The sequence below is a fragment of the Mauremys mutica genome, chromosome 14, assembly GCF_020497125.1.
Source record: "Mauremys mutica isolate MM-2020 ecotype Southern chromosome 14, ASM2049712v1, whole genome shotgun sequence".
NCBI classification, from domain to species: domain Eukaryota; kingdom Metazoa; phylum Chordata; order Testudines; family Geoemydidae; genus Mauremys; species Mauremys mutica.
This window is the reverse complement of record NC_059085.1, coordinates 11540421-11562353: the sequence shown is the minus strand read 5'-3', so window position 1 is coordinate 11562353 and position 21933 is coordinate 11540421. Positions and strand designations below refer to the sequence as shown.

The 21933-nt window shown below is 46.8% G+C and overlaps 1 protein-coding gene across 1 annotated transcript in view; it reads left to right on the top strand.

Annotated features, from left to right (window-relative positions):
- Positions 1-20552, top strand: part of NLRC5 (NLR family CARD domain containing 5) — a 79672-nt gene extending 59120 nt beyond the window's left edge. Inside the window, exons 31-47 of the mRNA XM_044987676.1 lie at positions 189-272; positions 1371-1457; positions 2791-2871; positions 3362-3433; positions 4176-4259; positions 5566-5649; positions 7981-8064; positions 9392-9475; positions 10081-10164; positions 10986-11069; positions 12147-12230; positions 13362-13445; positions 14638-14721; positions 15273-15356; positions 16748-16831; positions 18696-18779; positions 20165-20552. Coding sequence (XP_044843611.1) covers positions 189-272; positions 1371-1457; positions 2791-2871; positions 3362-3433; positions 4176-4259; positions 5566-5649; positions 7981-8064; positions 9392-9475; positions 10081-10164; positions 10986-11069; positions 12147-12230; positions 13362-13445; positions 14638-14721; positions 15273-15356; positions 16748-16831; positions 18696-18779; positions 20165-20246 — 1414 coding nt within the window. The 3' untranslated portion in view covers positions 20247-20552. The remainder of the gene's footprint in view (positions 1-188; positions 273-1370; positions 1458-2790; positions 2872-3361; positions 3434-4175; positions 4260-5565; positions 5650-7980; positions 8065-9391; positions 9476-10080; positions 10165-10985; positions 11070-12146; positions 12231-13361; positions 13446-14637; positions 14722-15272; positions 15357-16747; positions 16832-18695; positions 18780-20164) is intronic.
- The last annotated feature ends 1381 nt before the right edge of the window (positions 20553-21933 follow it).

Genomic DNA, 21933 nt, shown 5'->3' with positions numbered 1-21933 from the left:
AGGTTTAGGTTTTGTAATGACCCAACCACTCCCAGTTTTTATTCAGGCCTAATTTGATGGTGTCCAGTTTGCAAATTAATTCCAGTTTTGCAGTTTCACATTGAAGCCTGTTTTTCAAGTTTTGTTGTTGTTGAAGAATTGCCCCTTTTAGGTCTGAAATCTTTCTTCACAATGGTCTATGATTCTAGATCAACAAACAACAACATGACAACCAGGGCGGTGGAAGATCTATTGCAGGCAGTGAGGAAAAGTCTGGGAACGCTGAGAATAAGGTACAGAATGGTTCTAGTGCTCCGTGAGTCAAACCCACTTTGGTTCTGATAAGCTAGGATCCAGTTCTGCTGAAAATAACATCTAGGTATGGAAGGCAGAGAGGCTGGGATTTAGTTGCTGTCTGAGTCAGCAGTGATTGAACGTTTGTCTGTACACGGAAGATATTGTGAGATAAGCGAGGCTGTGAATTTAAAGCACAGTAGTTGTTCTACTGTGGAATAGTTATTCTGGGCTATTTCCCTCTGTAGACAAACCCTTCGTGTCCAGCATGGCACAAGGGGGCGCTGTACCATTATTTTTAGATACATGTAAAACCGTTACCGTAATCACTTGTGATCATTAAAGAACCCCTGGTACTTTTCGTAAGAGCACGGATGCTAACCCCCAGTGCCTGGGCAAAGATTCCTACAGGATAATTAACCTGTGTTTGGCCAAACCATCCCTAACACAGTGTTGTTGTAGCCATATTTGTCCCAGGATATCAGAAAGACAAGGTGGGGGAGGTGATATCTTTTATTGGACCAGCTTCTGTTGGTGAAAGAGACAAGCTTTGGAGTTTACACAGAGCTCTTCTTCAGGGCTGGGAATGGTACTCAGGGTGTCACAGCTCAACTTAAGGTGGAACAGATTGCTTAGCATAAATAACTAACGCATATCTCAAGGGGCCATTCGAGGTGACGTGACCTGTTAAACACCTCTCCAGTCATAGCGGGAAAGGGGAAAAGAACCTGTCCCTGCAACATTTCATTTGAATAATTCATTCTTTACTTCCTGTCCCAAACTCTTTTGCGTGGTTCCTGTTGCCATCTTCTACCCTGTGGTGGCGAGTAAGGACTTGTGCCATATCCTGTCTTCTCATTACAGCTGGTGGGAAAACCTGAGAAATATTGGGGGCAAAAAGAGAAAAAAATGAGGTTCTCATCCCCTTGTTTCCAGTTTGTACCGTGCTTCCTCCCCCGAGGTAGCCCCTCTGTGTACAGTGAGCTGAGAACCCAGGGCTGTACAGACACACATGGGGACGTACCATCGAGATGGGAGTAGTTTAGATAAACGATGCTTATGAAATAAAGCAAAGCTGCCTGTGTTTTGCGTTGCAGCATTGAAGAGCAATGGGTGCGGAATGAAAGTATCGCTAGCCTTCTGCAGATGGCTGTCCACCCCCACGGGAATGTTACGGAGATCACGTAAGTGGAGCCTGGGCAGCTGCTTGTCACAGATCCAGGGCCTGTAATCCCGCCTCAACAGTCCAGGAAAGACACCTGTTCTCCAGGCTTCTCACTTCCCAGCTGTCACCTCTCTTGGGTGGAGACATCTCTCCCTTCTACCCAGGCTATTTCCAGGCTGCCCAGATCCCTGGTTATACGGTGAACTCACCAGCAGAGTCAGGCCGCCTGAGCAGGCCTGCTTGCTTTCTCTTCAGAAACGAATAACAACAGTGTAATGGCCTTCAGTTAAGCTACAGCTCTTCTTATGCAAGTTAATGTATTTGTACGGTAAAAGCATGTCCAAGAGAACATATTGAAACAAGAAAAGAACCTGCATGCCTGCTAATAAGCTTAACAGAGACCACCCCAGCTCCAGCATGGGCTCTGGCAGATGTTTAGTCCTTCAAACCCCACCTGGATGTCTCTTTCAGAGTCATAAATTTATAACAGCCTTAGCTCATAACAGCCTAGGACACTCAGGACAAGTTTAGTCCATCCAGGGGTCACTGAAGTTCCTAACATTTCCATTAGTCACGTCTCTAGAAAAGTTGCATACAAGCCTACAGGAACACATAGACAATTGCATTTTTATACAATGGACCCCACAAACTCAATTCAGTAAGATTTAACTGAATTCCATAAGGTTTCTCTGGGATCTTTCAGGAAATTGCCATCTGTCACACTGCTGTTTTCAATTCCTTTTCTAAAAATAAAAGCCTGTGTTTGGAAACCAGCCTTGGACAAACGCTGTCAAGTCCTTAGGCATATAGATGGTTTCCATTCATTCAACAAGTAAACTCTGATTGCCTGCACTCTTCTGCTATGTCCAGGGGTGAAAGTAATACTAAATTCTTACTGGTAAGGGGGCCTGGCTCCGGGCCCCTGGAAGGGGTGGGGCCTCGGGCGGAAGGGGCAGGGCTGGGGATCAGCCTCACCTGTGCTGCCCGGGGCTTCAGCGGCGATTTAAAAGGTCCCAGGGCTCCGGCAGTAACAGCAGCTGGGAGGCCTGGACCCTTTTAAATTGCTGGCCCCGGGGTAGCTGCCCCTTTTGCCCCCCTCCCCCTCCGTCGGCGGACCGGGAGGGGCAAAAGGGGCAATGATGTTAAAGCACTGCCGCAACAGCGCTTTAACATCAGCTGCGTGTGGGCCAGTATCGGCTTCTTACCGGTACGCCGTACCAGCCCACCTTCACCCCTGGCTCTGTCCCAGCTTGTGGAAAGGAACCTTTGCTACAGGGCATTTGGAACAGTTTGTTTCGTGCATCCAGCACGGTCTAGGCCTGTGGTATATTGTCATCTCCATCTTCTCCTAGGATATCGAAAGACAAAGGTCTCCTTCGAGTGGGCGTGGGGTTCCCCCGTCGAATGGAGAAGATGGAGTCTGTGGTTAGCAGGTGAGGAGGTGCATCTGGTTGTGCTTTCCATTGCGGGTTGCTTCCCCTGACTGACCATCCAATAAAAGAACTCACTAGCGTTCCCATTGTACCCTGAATAAGTAGAAGCCTCGAATACATTAAGACTCAGGCCAGCTTGACACTTTCTTTTGCAAGGGTGTGCATGGAAGGGATAGTGCAAGGAACTTTCATGCTCTGGCCAGGCAAGTCAGCCCTTGTGCCTGGGAAAATGAGGGGACTTCCAGCTACGGGAACCCAGAGGTGGGGAAGGGCCATTTTGCTCCCCCGACTGTACACCAGACTTTGGAGTGGGCAAGGCACATCAAGGAGGAGCTTGGGTTTGTGCAGCTCCTGTCTGCTCCCAAGCCCAGCCATATAGCACGGAAAGGCCATTGGGATGCTGCAGGCTGCAAGGCCCTGTGTACGCATGAGCTGGGTTGATTGTCATTGACGTTAATCGGCCATGTTTGTGCATGTCTGCACCCTGCAGGTTGAATCAGTACAGCCTGGAAGCGAAGCACGTTCCCTTTCTCCAGAAATGCACGCAGCTTCAGGAACTGAGGTGAGCTCTCAAAGCGGTGTAGCAATTTACCTGAAACTGGGACTGGGGAATTGGAAAATCATGTAGAGAAGCAATGGTAGTCAATAGTCAGTTCTCCCCTGACACATGCTCCCTGTCCAACCTCACTGAAGCCAATGGGAGCTCCAGGGGGTGAACTTCAGGGCAGAATTTAGCCCTAAGTGACCCCAGCGAAGGAGGTGACACAACAGAAGGCCTGTCTCTAACTGCCAGCCATTTCCTGGTTGGCTCTTTGGGCGAGGAGTAGCTCTTTAGTGGTTGGGGCTTGAAGTATCTTGACTGAGCTGTCTCGTGCAAGAAAACTTGGGGTGGTCAAACCTAGAGAGACTTAGGATATAGCTGAGCTATTTGATGAACCCAAGCTCCTCCCTCTGTCTGTGTTACGCCGGAGGCCAGACTAGATGATCCGACGGTGCCCTCTGGCTTTAAAAGTCCATGAACTATGAAAGCTTGGGGAACAGAGCCTGGGAATGCAGGGATCATTTGGCCTGGCATCACAATGCGATTATGTTGCTATAACAACCAGGGGGCAAATGTGGCTTATTCCGTATCCCTTGAAGTGCTTCTTAACGGACTGGTGATCTGGATGTGGGTCAGAATCCAGGCTGCCCTTGATCAGTTAACTCACGCAGAGCAACTGCAAGCGTCACGCCGTGCCAAGGCAGTGGTGGGTTGTTCAGAGGTTTGTGTGTCACTGAGAGGATGTGCTTTTTCGTCTTTGCAGCTGGTCTCATCTTGATCTCAACAATGCTGAAGAGGCGATGCTAGCCAGCGCGCTTCTGACTCTTCCAACGCTGAGGAAGTTTGAGTACGTAATTATCTAAAAAGCTTGTTACTGTTGAATGTTCACCTGGATACCTTTCTGCTTCGTGAACTATGGCTCATTCCAAACAGATACCCTCACTGCCCTCACTCGCCCTTTCCCCAGCCCACCACCCCCAGGAAACTCTCTCCTTCCTATGCAATCTGTGTCGCCGGCTAAATCCAAACCTGTATTTTCACGATTTCTCTAAGCTTTGGGTTCTCGCGAGCAGCCTGGATCAAAGCTCTTTTCTGAAGTGCAGAAGAGTTCAGACCTGAAGCAGCATCACAACTCCATAGCTGCCCCGTGACTTTGTAACGGACCAAACCGCAGCCCCATTGGGTGGGAAAATTGGAATTCGGACGTGAACGTTGCAACTTTTGCATGTTAACATGGCATATGTTCTAGAATGTTCTTCTGTGAATTGTTGGAAAGGGACACTTGAGCATTTAGCCATGGTGCAAGACTTCAGAGAAATTATCACTTCCTGCCCCCTTTCTTTAAGTAAAAACATATAAAGACAGAGGGCCTGATTCTCATGTACACCGTGGCCATTTTATCCTCCTCCAGTCATGTAAAGGAAGCTTAAGGGTGTAAATATAACCTATTCTCACTTTAAGGCCCCTTTATACTCCCAGAATGGTGTCAAGTGGCCGTAGCTAAATGAGAATCAGGCCCATAGACTGTATCTTTGCACAATACAGTCTTTTGGGACTCATTCTCTGTGGCTGTTGGCAAAACCTGCAGAGAGTCCAAATCGGTACAGATCAGCACCCAACATTTTGGACTCTCCAGTTCTCTTGAATCTGTAAAATGGAGCTGGAAATCACAAAAACATACTCTTCTCATGTGTTTTGGCTCCTCGTGCCAAAAGCTTAGCCCTGAGGGGTCCTTACTTTTAGGCAGACCCCTAATTCTGAAAAGATTCAAGATTAACAGGGGGAGAAACAAGTACAGAGCTGTCGTGTTTAGGTATAAATCCAAGATCCCATGCCCATGTATGGTTTTTAAAGACCCTTTGGCATTTTTTGCAAAAGTATGAGTACCAGCCCTGGTACCCTGGCCATTTACTAATTACATTCTGGTGATCTGATTTCCCCTCTATGGTTCTAAGGATTTTAGTATGTGGGTACCAATTGGTGTTAACACTTCCCAGCTTCCCGGTTGTGTTTTATGCTGATAAAAAGCTTCTGCATTCCACCCCAGAAGCAGCTGCACATCAGTGGTGAGGGAAGTGATTACTATATCTCCTGTCTTGTTGGACTGCTTGAATGTAAGTCATTCTTATTCGGTGCTGTTACTGGTTTTTCAGGCTGACATCCAGCAGTGTTACGCCAAGCGGAATGGGACACCTGGTTGCAGGGTTGCAGCAATGCCATGCTATTGAAGAACTTAAGTAAGTTTATGGTCCTGGTGCTATGTAGACCTTGTTAGGCCAGTCTATATTTTATGATTAAACTGCAGTTACTTACAAACTGTGTGTCACGGATGAGTCTGTAACGACACAGATGGCTGGTAGACATCAGCTGGGGGAGAAGTATGAATTCCTTAGTATTTGCAACTAAGGATGGGCAGACCAGGATTAGTAATGTGAGATTAGGGCAGGGAGAGCAGGGTTCTGTGTACAAGCCAAGGGCTTTGGGATCCTCAATACCACTGCAGTATGTGTGCACACCCATGTCCCACTGCAGAAAGGCAGTGATTTCAGGAACCACATTGCAGTGTTAGAAGATAGACCACATCTAGAAAGGTAGCACCTTCTAGTGGCAGCAGATGGCATTTACAGAAGCACTTTTACGCGTTGCTTTACAACCACCCATGGTACATGTCTGACTTCTCCTGTTTTGGGGTGCCAGCAATAGCAAGGCACCCAGGCCACGAGCTAGCACTAGACCAAGACACAATGGTGCTGAGAAATGCCAAGAGAAGAACTGAGTTTTTGGTTCTGTGACTGAGCTGAAAAAATCCAGAAAAAAATTGTTTCTGGTCAAACAAAACATCTTTGACCTGAAATTAATTTGTCAGGTTTTTTGGGGGGTGGGGTGTTTTTTTCCTTTTTTGGTTTTGTTTTTTTTAATTTCTAAATGAAACATTGTTTTGAAACGAAAAGTCAGACTGTTTCCTTTTGAAAAAGTAGAAATGAAAAGTTTTGACTTTTTCTGGCTAAAACTCTTTGCTGAATTTGACCCAAATTCATAAATAGTTCAGTCGACCCAAAACTACATTTTTGAGGAATAAACTATTGCAAAGGATTTTGCTCAGCTCTAGTCATGAGTGTTGCAACCTGAAGATCGTAAAGTAAATTATTTTATCATTCATATCACTGTGGAGGCATCACCCTTAGAAAACAGCATCCTTGCCCCAAAGATCTTAGAGGCGAAAAGTAGCAGAATTGTTAATGTCTTGAGCCTGCTTATTTTATGTGGTTCTTATAAAGAACCCTGAAAAATCAACATCTTTTATAATGAGAGCAGGTAAAGGAAAATCAAAAGAATTTCTAAAACATTTTAATTCCGATGGTTTTTAGAAGGACTGACTTACTTTAGTTTCCTAATTTTCCACAGATTTTTGTTTTATTTTTTGTATTCATTTTTCTACATTTAATACACGGATTTTCTGACATCCATGTCACACAATCAGACATAAAACCCAGTGTTGTGACCATCAGTGAAATAGCAGGATGTGCAATTTAAAAGATGTTTTCGCAATTATTGGAAATCTCACTGGGTTTTTTTAAATTGTATTGTTATTAACGTATGTTAACTTTCCATACAGGTATTAATAAATCTTATTTATAACTTGTGTTTGTTACCTGCAAAAGAGACCTGGTTGTGATTGGCCAGCCTTTAATGATTATCAGTGTATTTCGTTCATATTCCCAAAATAGTAACCACCTGTTACAAAAGCTATGTGACCCCTGATATAAGGATGTCTGTTATTTTTCCATGATCAAATTTTTATTTGATTTAAAAATTGGTAATATCCTCAAATGAACATTTTCATTTTGGGGACGGGGTGGGAATCCCACCATGTGACTAAGCCGTCCAGTCAAAATTGGGAATGCAAAAAACAGAACAACCTGTTGAAGAGCAGTAAACTTTCCCATCATAAATTTCCATTGAGAAATGAATGTATTGGCGGGTGGGGGGGATCTCAAAATGCTTTCACAATATCTTTGGTTTTGAAGCAAAAATGAAGAATTCTTACGTCTGAAACATTTCTACCCATCTCTGTTAATAATGACCTTGCAATTCTTAGCCTTTGTAATTACTTGAGGTCTCAGCGAGGCAGCTCTTCCTGACTCCAGGTCTCCTGGGGACGATTTTGGCTGAAGGGAATGAAGAACTTGTCTCTCATGCTGTGTGTGTGTTTTATGCACCTTTGGCCTCATCCCAGGCCAATGGAAGTCAATGGCAAAACTCCCATTGACTTCAGTGGGGTAGGGTGTTTGAAACACCAGAAAAGAGTATTTCCCATTGCAGTCTCCTCAGCAGCCCCACATTGTGCAGGATACAGAGCTGCAAAACGTTTACACGACAGTTAAGGGGCTTCCCTTTCCTAAGCATGTGGGATCAACATAACGACACGGCTGCCATAGTGAGTTCTGACGCTAGCCTCCGTCAACCTCCCATTGCGTCGACAGCTCCTCCCTAGCAAATTGGTCACCATCTGTGAACTGTCCATTTAGATCTGTGCACACTCATTCCTGTGTCCATTTGCCTCTTAGCCTCGGCTCCCTGGGACTCGATGACACGGCCATTCTCATGCTGGTGCCAGGACTTCACAAAATGCCTTTGCTGAAAAGACTCCTGTAAGTATGTCTGTGCAGGCCTTCATGTACTGTAGCGTTAGTGGGGCCATACAGACACTAGCGAGAGAAGGAAATGTTGTGATTCATTCCCTGAGCTTCCCACAGAGATGCCCAGCTTAGCTACTGCGTAGTCTCTGGAGAGCAGATTTAGCCCTAAGGAATCTGCGCACATTCTATGCACTGTGCTAGAATCAAGAAGGAAAATTTCCATCATGAGTATGTCTGACCTCCTTGTAGACAGGCCTCCTATCATAGCAGCAAGGCAAGCTGGGCCTGTGTACGTGGCACTGGTTGGGGTCTCAGGAGATGGAGGTTCATTTTTCCAGCACTGCCACACACCCTGTGTGACCTTGAGGAGGCCTGTGCCTCAGTTTCACCTCTATGTAATAGGGGCAATAATCCCCTCCCTACTTCACAGGTTTGTTTCGAGGATAAGTTTGTTAATGTCTGAGTCACTCGGGTACTGCAGTCTGAATCCTTCCGGTGCTGTCAAACATTGCTTTGGTCCTAACCAAGATTCTGCCACAAGTCTATCCTGGGATAATGCAGTGAGGGGATCAGATAAATTCTAACATAAAGAGATCACTATCTTAGCAAAAAGGTGCTGCACTGTTTTACAATTCTGCAGTGACGCTATCAGCAGCGGCAGTATTTGTGACATTATTCTGCTGTTTTTGGTAGTCCCTACTTTTATTGACTAAGTAACAATGAAGTAGCATTTAAAAAATATTTAAAATTAAAAGTGTCCATCCTCCTCTTCGCAGCAAATACACTGAGAAGAGGAAACATTCAGGGACAGATTTGCAAAGCTGAGCACAACAGAGGCACCCGTAAAAATTCACATGCACCCAGTGAGCCCACAAAAACTCCTGTGTAAGTCCAGTTAAGAGACAAACATGTAGCCAAGATCATAATGTCCTGCTTTGCGGGAGCACAGAGAGGTCTTTCACTTGCACAGCCATCAGAATCTCCAGTAGCGATAGCGTTAGTTACGTTACAGGGGACCACAGAGTTGATCATTTCACTATTAAGTATATTGTTCAGTGGTTATTCTGGATACATGTAGCTGTTTCAGAGGTTGATGGTAGCATATTTTTTCAAGCAGGGCGATGCATTGCATAGATTTATTTTTTCTTTTTGAATTCCAACACCAGTGCACCACTTGCATTCCATTTGTGTCTCTGTTCTTGAAGCCTTAAGTGGGACTCAGATGGCCCATAGGCCTTGTGCTGGCCCTCTGCACAGAGGTGAAATCCATCCTCTATCCATAAAGCCATGCCACTGGATAACAGTCTGATGTGTGGTATTTTGTGAATATTCTTTCCAGCTTGAACAATAACAATATTGGTAGTGAAGGCTGCTCCCACCTGGCCGAAGCTCTGAAGAATGCTCCTCATATGGAAGAAATCAAGTGGGTTCCTCCTTTCTTGTAATCTCTCTGCCAGTGATGGGGATGGATTATAGAGCTCCAGCCAGGGGGTGTTCTGAGGTGCAGTTATATGAAAGAAGCAAGTTTTACAGGGATTGCTAATGCTCAAGTGTCTGGGCTACTTGAATTAGAGATGGGATCAAACCAAAACTTCAGGTGCACAATCTGAGCGAGTTTTGGTCTGATCCGAGCTGAGCAGCTGGCACATGTAACAGCATAGAATGGGTTCAACCGTAACTCCACGTTTGAACGCCCGCTGTCAAAATTTGGATCAGGAGCTGTGTGTTGTAGCTGTCTCTGAGAACGGGTCCCAGTGCTCCCAAGATTTGGAAATGTTTGAATCTAGATCCAGTCTCAGGCCCTTTTTCTTTTGTTAGTTTTCTTCATTGCAGCCAAGCCCTGTCTCTTCTCTAACACAAGCCGCAGTGAAAACAAACCCCTTTTTGACTTTTGAAGTTCATTCAGCTGTGAATAGTGAAGCAATTTTGGTTCCCTCCAACAGATCAGGGCTATTAAACAAGACATTGCGCTCAGTGGGAAACTCAGCATTTTCTTTCATAATGTGGCTTTTTTCCCCCTCTTTAAAGTTTAAGCCATAACAAGATTGAACATGCTGGTCTGGAAAAAATAGCCATGCTCCTGCCGGAAATGCAAAATCTAAAGAGAGTCGAGTGAGTCGCTTTATATTTCGGGTTGAATAATGGGATTTTTTAGAGTTAGAGCCAAGGTTGGGGGGAATATTCATGTCTGATTTTATTTGACCTGCATAGAAGTTACTGGGAAGGCTCCCATATTGACTGCAATTGGCTTTGTGACTGAAGGTTGCTGCCATGTCCTGGCCGGGCAGTAATCTCAATGCAATTTGTAGTGGACAAGTGTCTGCATAGCAAAAAGCAGCACAAGTCTCCCGTTATTGGAGACCTGGAGGCCAACGGTTGGCTATGCCGCAGGGAGTGAATGCCCTGGTGTGTTGGCCTGATAGGATAGTTGTACACTTCTCTAGCCCATGCATTACCTGTTCTGTAGCTAGATGGAGGGTTTTAGCTTCTAGGACTTTCAAAGCAGCACGTCCCATCACCGCTACATTTATTTCCTAACATGGGGGAGAGGACGGAGAAATTTCTCTTCCTGGCCAGTTTCAGCTGGTAAGAAAAGTCACCCCAAATCTTACGCCATGAAGGGGACACCCACTGAGAGAAAAAGCAGCCATGCCAGTGCTCTGATGGTCTAACCTAATGCACTAGAAGCCTTTCTCTTCCAAACTATTTGATGGAGAGACCTGTGTGTCTCTTGACAAGCTTTGGATTGGCATCTCCGGGCCTGCTTCAGTGGTAGCTCGTTATTGCGATGCCCTGTGCTCCCTGTCACGCCACTCAGCCATGAAACAATCTGCAGCGAAAGCGCCATTCATGCCATGGCTTAATTTGTATCTGGTATATCCTGGCTCCTTTCAGCCATTGACAGACTCTGCCTGTTTCCATGTGTATTTTAGCCTGTCGTCGAACAGCATTGGCCTAGCTGGAGGGGAGATGCTCGCGGAGGCTCTGGCTCGCTGCAGGCATGTCGAGGAGTTACTGTGAGTCCCACATTCACACTGGCTGGTACAAAGTTCGGAGGCTTCACGTCTGGTCTCCCCAGGGGAATCAGTGGGCTGCACAAGTACAGACACTGTTCATGGAGTAGAGCCCAAGCCTGTGCCTTGTACAGAATAACAGCTGGGATTTCAGAAACACGGGGCCTAGAGTGTGCCACGCATCTGCCTGGTGTGTGCGTTATCTATGAAATAGATATGAAAGCTGTATAATTAGTACTATATTAAAAATGGAGGTTGGGGCTGATTTGAGACTTTGTTAGCCGAGGACCATCGCTGAATTTATTACCGTTCATCTAACTCCCTATTAGTTTGCAGAAGAGAAGTGTCAATATCCTATGAAATAATAAAAATCTTTAACCAGAGTGGGGGAAATTATTTCTGTTGCAGTTAAAATGTATAACCCACCCAGTTAGCCGCCAGATGATAGGATATTGGACTAGGCCCATGCATCAAAGAATATAATTACAGCATAAGACCCCAGTTGTACAGTGCAGTCAGCTCACTGCACATGTGAGTCAGCTGGTGCTGTGGGTGCTGGTGGCATAACACACCCGTGTTGCATCCCCATCAAGTGGTTAGTGCACATCGAGGAAAGCAGCCTACTACTACTGGGAGCTGATGGAGTTTCTCCTTCAGCTCAAGTAGCAGAAGGCAGTTCTGTATTGCTGAAGATCCTGACTGAGTTCCTACCCTGTGGTCTGGATTGAAGGAATGGGGCCTAATCTCTATGGCGATAAAGGGGAAATAACAAGTATTTGAATGATTTAATTAACCTACTGGTTGTCTGAGTTAGTGGTAATCGCAGCGGTATCAGGAAGTATAACCACAGGGTAATTACACCATGCTTTAATTGACTGTTTAATGACTGGATTATGAAGCATAACTATTATTTCTTTCTGTAAGTATATTCAGTCTCCAAAGGGTTAAGTAAGGACATTTATGTTCTACCCTCAGCATGTGCAGCTCCTCTTTACATTAATAGGAGACACCCAGACATGAGTTGGAGTGAGGAATTAGGCCGGTTAGTTCATCATAAATAATGTTTCATATTGTTTTCAGATTAGCCAGGAACCATGTCGGAGACAAGACGGCAGCGAGACTCTCCCTCTCTCTGCCTAGCATGTGCCACTTGAAGATCCTTCAGTAAGTGCTTGCTTCCACTTCTTTACTCACATTCCAAGAGGCAGGGCACCCTGGAAATCCTGGGACTGATTAAAAAAAGACTGAAAATGGAAGCAAGAGAACAATGAATTGGTTCCATGGTTAAACAAATTTAAAATGCATGAAGTGAACAAAGACTTGCCAAGACCAGGTTTCATTACCTACCTGCTTCCAATGCTTCCTAACATAGTTTGACTGCTATTTATTGCCATGTGTCTTTACGGTAGTGTCATCCCATCATAAAATCTTTTCCTCATTCCCACTAAGCTCTTGGCCTCGGTAAATACCTTGTGGCAATCAGATTAGTTAGGAAATGAATAAAAAACTTCCTTTAATCAGTTCCGAATATGTTACATATTAACGCTGTTGGGTGTCCTCTTGCTCTCATATGACGAGAGGGTAAATAGGTGCATCCGTCTGGCCCATCATTATTTTCTCACTTCTTATTTGTCTCTTCTCTAAACTGAGTAGTGCTAAGTTTTTAATCCTCAGGTGGCAGTCTTGCCAAGCCTCTAATCAATAGAACATTGCCCTGCTCTGCCACAGCAGCAAAACAGTTAAACAACCCTAATTTTTCTCTCTACTATCTTAGAGCAAACTCCCCCATGCCATGGGTACAGGTCAAATACCCTGTGCCAAGCAGCTTTTAATTTCCTGGGGGCATTGCTTCTTATGGTGACTGGTCGATCTTTGTCCATCATTTATTAATGCAGAGCTAAATCTCCCTGTTTAACTACAGCTGCTTTGTGAATAAGCGTCGCATGTGAAAAGCAAGGGGAGGTTACGTGTGAAATTCTAGCCCCGTTTAAGTCAATCAGGAGTTTTGTTTTGACTTTAGCGGGGTCAAGATTTCCCCCTCCAGATGCACTGAGGTGAACGAAGGTACATTGGGGTGGCTACTTGGAGTACAAATTGCTAGCCACATTCCAATCACTGGTTTGTCGCTGTTCTCAAGGTCTCATAAAGAAGGGTGCAAATGTCAAAGACGGATTCCGTTTGAATCCTGGATGTCAGTTCCAGAATAGCAGCTGTTCCTTTGACAGGAAGTCGCATATACAAGGATTTGTTAGTTTTCTTCTGAAAAGTTTGCGTCTGAATTTCTTCTCTCACCAGTCTGCAGTCCAATAACATTGGTTCACTTGGAGGAACGCCGCTGGCCAGAGGCCTGGTGGAATGCCAGCAGCTAGAAGAGATAAGGTAGGTGCTGTTGGGAATGAATAGGGATGTTGTAAGAAGTAGGACTTGGTGTACCTCTGCCTGCCAGTCTGGATTATATATTGGCTTCTATGTAAAATTAAGTGTACAAACAATAGTATCTAGTTACGTGTGGAATTTACAGCTATGTAGGGTGAGAGCCTGGCCCCACTGAAATCAATGGCAAAACTCCACTTGCGTTCACTGAGGCCTGGATTCCACCCATAGAGTTTAAAGCCTCTGTGCAAATGCACAGAGCCTGTAGGTCAATCCTGCTTCATGCACTGACTTACAGAGCGGGTTCAGGGAGACCTTCCCCGCATAGTCCCTCTTTGCGACACTGGTATCAGGATATTGCTCCCTTAGCGTCACCATCCGCCAGCCAGCCTAGGCCCAAAGGTGGGATGCCGTGTGTGACAGGAAGTAGCATGTAAAATAATCAGACAGCTTTGGGATGCCTCTCTTTCAATATAAAGGACCCCTTCTGTAACCGCTAGGTAACAACTCTTTACATCTGAAGTAAATAATTTTCCGAAATAAAACTGACGGGGACATGAAATTATACTGCCCTGATGCCATGCACTTGCTTATTTCGTCAGCAACCGCTTTAGGTTAAATGACAGCAGGGTACCACCTGCTGGTAAGTGTGAGAATGCACTTGCCTTCTGCCCCAGGATACACTTCCAGCTGTCAGCGATGTCTTTACACTTCCAAAGAGTTGAGATAACCTTTGGTTCAGCCCCAGAGACACCAACTAGAGACCATCCTATGACTTACTCTCTCCCACTGCAAACAAGTGGGCAGAGTGATCCAGGGTGTGTTTTACAAAGCAACATCTCTCTATCTTAGGTTCTGACATGGCCCATCTCTCAGTCTTTAATGCATTTACCCTTACAACACTCTGGAGGCAGGGCAGTGCTATTGTCCCCATTGTACAGATGGGGAACTGAGGCATGGGGAGGTTAAGTGACTTGCTCAAGGTCACACAGGAAGTCTGTGTCAGAGCCAGGAATTGAACCTGGGGTTCCCAAGTCCCAAGCTAGCCACTGACCATCCTTCCTTTTCTCAAGCCCTCGCCTCAGCGCTGCTGAGGGCTAAGGAAAGGGGTTGTTTTTTCCCAGCGTTAGCAGCCCAGTGTCTCTTCTCTGATCACAGCTTCTCACAGCCACTCAGTGCATTCTGACTGTCCTTGCAGTTTGTCAGAGAACAGCTTTGGGGAAGGCGCCATCCGCACCCTGTCAGAGGGGCTTCCACGATTCACCCGGCTCAGGAAGATTGAGTAAGTCGAATTGCGTGAGGCACAGTGGATCTGTGATTCTCCGGACAAGATTGCAGCGGTGACCCAGCCAACAGGGCTTGATTCCCCACTGGTGTTGACTTCAGTGCACCTATGCCCATTGACGCCCGCTGGCCCAGGGGGTGTGGTCTGTGGCTGTGCTAATTGGCCTCAGGCAGCCCCATGGATTGATGAGAGGGCACCATGGCGGAATACAGGCACTTCCCCTGCCGCGCTCAGACCCAAAGAGCAGGGCCTCTAACAGCTGTGCAGACGCTCAGCATGGAGCTCGGTTTCTGAAGCCATGGGGTGGGGTAGGTTTCACAGCCCTCACCGCAGTGTCTACACAGCTGTTTTCAGTGCAGCAGCAAGATCCAGAGTCTGTAGAGCTGAGCTCCGAGACACGCTGCCGCGGGTTGTAAAACGTGGCATAGACGTTCCCAAGGGGATTCCAGACGCGCGAATGGAGTCCCTGACATTTCCTGCAATAAACTGCCTGCCGGCCGTGTGGACCAGCAATTCCATTTGTGTTTCCAAATCCTGCTTCCCTTTAGACTGAAACTCTGTGGAATCAGCGATGGCGTTTCCAGACATCTTGCCCTCGGCTTCAGTCGTTGTCCTGTCATTGAAGAGATCATGTGAGTGCAGAGCGTGGGTATATATCTCGCCTCGAGGCCCGAATATCCATTTCACACTAGTTAGCACCTGCCTGTCTTCTGGTTACTGTGCACACTCATTCCTGCTTAGCTCTCGCGGTGTCTTATTGAAATTGCGGGTCAGTGGAATCTTCCTCTTTAACATACGTCCCTTACTGCTGGCATCATGGCATCTCGTGTGAGAACGAGAGAAGCAAGTTACTGGCCTTGATTCTCTGCTGCCCTGCCCCGTTGTAAAGTGGGTATGAAAAGCTACCAGATCAGAACGGGAGCACAGTGTACATTACGACAATTTCCTAAGCGTCTAGCAGGGCCTTGCAGCTGACTTTCTACATTCACAATCACTCAGGTGATATGTATTGAACTGGTTAGTGTGTATGCGTGTCACTGCCTTCCATTGGATGGAATCAGAAGTGCTCGGCTATGTGTCATAGCTCCTATACTGCTAGCGGGTAAGGAAGAGTCTCCTTTAGCTGCAGTGTTATCCAGTTCTGGTTTTGGAGCAGGTAGTCCTGAGTTCTAATCCATCTGTCACCAGGAAGCTCTGAGTGGCCATGGGGTGCAACAGAATGACATGTGTGAATTCCCTAAGTGGCCAGGAAATTGTTACACTATAAGGCCCGATCCTGCAAAATGTCCCTATTTTATAATAAATGGTGTAATCACACCAAAGCCACAACTCTGCCCTGCTGCCAGCCCTGCTTCTTCCCACCCCAGGAGGGAATTGCCATTGCAACCCAGAGCAGGCAGGGGCACATGGACTATAAAGCGCCAGTGTCGCCATAGCCTCAGCCTCTCCCCTCCAGTCAGGACAAAAACTCTGTTGGTAACAAACCAGAAAGCAAAAACTCTCATCCTCTGAAAGGGCAAATGAAACCCTGTTATACAGAGCTCAGAATAAAGGGCAGGTAGGAGAATGTAACGGGCGCTGTTGTGGGTCCCATTAGCTACAGCCTGCTGTGACCGTTGAACCCCAGGAACAGAGCAAGGAGCTGCCTGGCTGTAATGTTCCGAGCTCCCCAGGCCAGCTGGCCCACAGAACGAGCAGCCCCCACTCAGTTCTGTGGAGTCCTGTCTTGCATAGACCAGTATTGTACCCGTGAGGTAGTTTTTCAAGGGGAAGAGTAGAAAGCAGGGGTGGGAATAAAGCTTCCCTAGACTGCGACAGGGGAAAGTTTCCCCCTAGGCTCAGGGCAAAATAAACTCTTTCCCTTGCTAAAATCTTGTGGTTCACTGTATGACTTTGGCTCGCCGAAATCATTGTGCTGGTGTGTGATGGAGACTGCACCAAAGCGCTGCTGCTGCATCTCGGGGGGCTTACGCTTTCATTTGCCTCAGGTGACCAACCAGCTGGTGTTTCTGGTTTTATTTAGATTGTCGTGGAACAGCCTCGGTGATGAAGGTGCCCTGGAGCTGGCCACGGTTCTCCCGAGAATGGCAAGGCTGAGGATGCTAGAGTGAGTGTGATGTGGCAATATCAAATATTTCCATATATGAAATCACAGCCCTTATTAAATAGGAGACATTTGTTAAAGGAAATAGCTATAAACTGTAGACATGAGAAACAGGCTTCCACACAGCTTGAGTTCTTGCTTAGTCTGCTTTGTTTACCAGGGACCAAACTATGCCTGGAACGCTACACAGTGCAGAGAGACAGCTAATAGCTCAGTAATGCACTGCAAGTAAACATGTAATTATATTCACTAAAGAAATATCTGTTGACTACCAGGTGAGATTCAAAGTTACAATGAAAGGAGAGAGAGAGGATTTGGCTCAACAAGGAGTTTTCTTGAGGTTTTTCACCATAAAATGGATGTAGTTAAACTTACTTTTCATTATTAAATGTTTGTTTCATTTTCCCACATCATTCATCTGGGGCCAAGGAAGGCAGATTAGTCGGTTTCTAAGGCCTTGGCTACACTTGCAAGTTAGAGTGCATTAAATGAGCCCCAGGCACCCTAACTCCTGAGGTGTCCATGCTGGCAAGACACTTAGAGTGCCTGGACTCTGCAGCTGGAGCACTCCTGGTTAATCCACTTCCATGAGAAGCAGAGAGCTTGCTGCGCCCCGGCTGAAACAGCCAGGTGTCAGTGCGGATGACGCATTCCATTACTGCGCTGTGATTGGCCTCCAGAAACGTCCCATAATCCCCTGAAGTCAAGTGGCCACTCTGGTCATTGTTTTGAACTCGGCTGCAGGCATGCAGAGATCCCCTTTCAAAGCTCCGTTTCTGACAGCCAGCGTGCTTATCTGCCGGGACACAAAGCAACCCATTATTGTGGAATGCTCCTGCTGCAGAGGCAGGCGTTTGTGCGTGTGTGTGTGTGTGTGTGTGTGAGAGGGAGGTGGGGGGTGGGGGCTGATGTCGGGGTTCCCCCCTGCCGCTGTCTGAACTTACAAGACAGCATGCTGACACACTCTGCCCCCCAAAACACTCTCTCTCTCCTCCCACCTACACACAACACGCTCCCTGTCACACTCCACCCCCCCACATTTGGAAAGCACGCTGCAGCCACTTGAGCTGGGATGGCTACCACAATGCACTGCTCTCTGTGGCGTCGCAAGAGCTGCTAATGTGGCCATGCCACTGCGCTTGCAGGGCACACGGCAGCGCTTTCCCTGCTGCGGTCTGCGAGGGCGGTGATCTCCATCTGCAAGTGTAACCATAGCCTTAGGCTGTTAAATGCTCCATTTCCCTGGCTGTGACTCAGGGGTTGTCTTCACAGCACAGTTCACTGAAATTATAGCTTGAGTGTTACCCCCTAACTCAACTCCCATCCACACCCAAAATTCTCTAGCTCAAGTCAAGTGGCGCTTTAAGCTAGCAATGCAGTAGGGATGCCACCACACCAGCTATCAGCAGCTAATCCACTCACTGGGTGCTGCTAATCCAGTCGCTCTGTGTAACTCCCAGTGTTTTGATACGTGGACGCTATCACTTAAGTTAGGCTAGTCTGAGTCCAGTAACTCCAGCGAGAGCGGCCACACTTCAAAATGGAGCGTACGTCCCTCGAGCCAGCTGCTGCAGTGGAGACAAGCCCGCAGGCACTAGCAAGAATGCCATGTTTGCAACCAGGGGGTCCATTCCTGACAGCCCTTGGCACTGATCCTGGGGTCCATGCAGGGGTCCATGCAAGCAAATCTCAGGCCATGGTGAACAGCCGCGGTGCACTTTGCAAACACAAAAAGGAGGAAGGAGAACTTCTGAACCTGACCTGTGTTGTGGGGCATTGCGGCCTGCGGTACATAGCAGAAGCTTAGCCGATCTTTCCCTAGCCTGTACTGAAAACCATTTGCACATTCTCTTTCCCTTTCCGAAAGTCTGGACAATAACCGCATTGCAGCCCGGGGTGCCAAGAAGCTAGCGGAGGAGCTCGCCAGGTGTGGTGGAATCCAAGTCATACGGTGAGCACGCGGCTCAGGTGGCGCCAGGGGCTGAGGGCAGTAGCACTTCTGGAAGGGTGATGGCGCCCCGCTGGCTGGGTTCTCTGCAGTGGATTAGGCCACTAAATTGGGCCCAGACCTAAAAACATTGTGGGCTTCCCAGACCGACTCTTCCCCGCAGAGTAGCTCGCCCTCCTCAGAAACAGTCATAGCAATAAGTGATGGAGAGACTTGGTAGTTCCCAGCTAGAGAGACATGGCGGGTGAGGTAATAACTTTTATTGCAACTTCTGCTGGGCCAGACCTGAAGAGCTCTGTGTGGCTCGGAAGCTTGTCTCTCTCCCCGACAGAAGTCGGTTCAGTAAAAGACATCACCTCACCCACCTTATCTCTAATATCCTGGGACCAAGACAGCTACAACACCACCGCCTAGGTCCCATCTAGCCCATCCTTTTACCCAGTGTGAGATTGCTCCTTATCGTGCATTTGCTATTGCTCTGGTTTTCCATGGGACTCCCACCACTCCCCCAGGGAGGCTATTAGACAGCTTCAGACATCTCACTGTCAGGAAGGGGATCCTGGTGTTGCATTTTCCATTCCATTTTTCTACATTGTGTTACACCTGGTTGTACTCCCTTGTGTTCTTCCCCAAACAACCTTCCCTCTTGGTGACTACATCCTTCCCGTGCTTGGAGACTCCTTTGTTTCCCCCAGCGTGAGTCATTGCTTAGCCAAGCTGTACGTATTGAACTCCCTTTAACCACTTCCCTAGTCCCTCCAGCCCTGTGGTCATTCTTGTTGCTGTTCTTGGAACTCCCTCCAATTTGACAATATCCACCTGGTAACGGGGCCTCCAGAATGGAGCACGGTATTCCAAGTGCAGTCACAGCAGAGCTGGATAGAGGGAGACTCCCCCTCCCTGTCTTGTGAGGTGATGTCTTTGCACAAGCTGGTCCAAACGGCACTGGTCTCTTTTGCTGCTGTCGTGCTGGGCACTCCTGCATAACTTGCTACACCTAGGAATGACCACATTCCGGCTTTCTCCCTCTCGTTACATTTTGGAATATTTTTCTGTGGGTTTATTAGGCCAGCTCTTCCTCCCATTTCTGATACCACAATAAGCCCTCGTCTTTTGAATCCGAAATCTCTCCCCCAAGATAAACAACTCATCCCCCCCAGCTGGCAGGTAGCAAGCCACTGTGCTGCCCAACGCCACCTGCAGCTCTGCCTCTGAAGCAGTGCTACACCCAAGCCCCTCTCACCACTGGGCCTGCGTGCCAATGGTGCAGGCCTCCCTCGCCAATCAGCCCCTGTGGATTAGGAGCAGACAGTTATGAACTGCACCCCAGGAGGAAGGGTCTCTGGGGATATTTCTAACCACTAATAACCCATGCAATGTCGTTTTAGGCTTTGGAGCAATCCAGTACCCAAGAACATTGAAGAAAGTCTTACGAAGCAAGATGCAAGATTGCACTTCTCATTTTTTTAATAAAAGGAAGAACATTCAATGAATAAGAGCTGATTTGGTAGGGTAGGTAAGCCAGGTACCACTACTGCTATCCTGGTGAATTGCACTGAAAAGGAGCCTTGAGAAATAGAGAGAGCAGAATTCTAAAAATAAATATTGTAAGCATGTGGCATTCTAGCCCTGCTCTTAGAACACAGAGGTTTTCTTTATCTTTAACCCTATTATCTATTATCAGAGGGTTAGCCATGTTAGTCTGGATCTGTAAAAGCAGCAAAGAATCCTGTGGCACCTTATAGACTAACAGACGTTTTGGAGCATGAGCTTTCGTGGGTGAATACAAGTGCATCCGACGAAGTGGGTATTCACCCATGAAAGCTCATGCTCCAAAACGTCTGTTAGTCTATAAGGTGCCACAGGATTCTTTGCTGCTCTGACTATTATATAAACCTCAAACTAAGCTTCCTCCTGAGTTTGGTTATTCTAAGGTTACTCCCCGCAAGACCTCTCTGTTCCTGGCCTTAGTTCCCTTCTACCTCAAAGAGCGATTTAATCTTTTAGACTCCTGGGTTGAAGCCAGTAAGATCCACTGGATCTGGCAGTCAGGGTGAGTCAGAAGAATAGCTCTGTATCGTTACACAGGACAATAACACCTCATACCAGGGTCAGTCAGAACTCTGCATCTCGGTGTGGGGAGCTAGAACCTAACACCCTATTGCAAACACTCTCCAATGTGGTGTTTGAATATGGTGTATGTTTCCCTCAGACCAATATCATTTCTAAGGCTGGGCAAAATATTCACAACAAACCGGTGACTGCTTGGCATTTTGTTTTGATTCTGCGCACTACTGTGTGAACATCAGCTTATTGTCAGCAAACAAAGATCAATCTTCACATTTTGATCGCGTAAAGATCAAGTTTCAATGAGAAAATAGCCGTTTCATAATGAGCAAAGTCTGGAGGCTGCAAAATGGCATAGAACAAAATTGTAAATACTGCGTGAGAGGTATTTCAGGGTGGGGGCAGGAGAAAGATATTCCCTATTTTCATACTGCTTTAACTGTTTCACGGGGCTTGGAATGCTAAATGGGGCCCTATATTTGAAATTGCACTAACCTGTTTGAGGTGAATGCGGGGTCTTTGAAATGCTGCAATTGCTACCGGGGCCCAATCCTGCGATCTGATCTGTGTGAGCATGTAATCAAAGGGTCTGCCTATGCATATCCAGTTGCAGGATAGGAGCCATGCTGAGCACCTTATTTATACCCATTCATTGCAATGTGGGTGACTTGTACGTTTAGTACTGTAAATATTTAATCTCTGAAATGGGTTTATTTATCGACTTGTTTACAGCAGTGGTTTGGATTGGGAGCTGCAGTCTGTGGTATTAAAAGAAGTATTTTTTAGCAAGAACGAGTGCTGATAAGTGACGGGCACATGTACTGCTGGGTCCCACTATTCCATGATAATTATTTGTATTGAAAGATCAGTGTTAAGTTTCCCAAGGTACATATCTGGTTTTGATTTATACGACTCTTTTGGTTGCAGAGTGGTTATACTCTGAAAAGATGGGGCAGGGGAGCCCAAAGTCACCAGTGAGCTTCCATATTTAGGTCCAAATTCAGTAAGGCACTTGAGCATGTGTGACTTGAGCTTGCGGTCAAAGTTAAGCCCATGCTTTGGTGGCTCTGGGTTGTAGTTCCTTTCCATG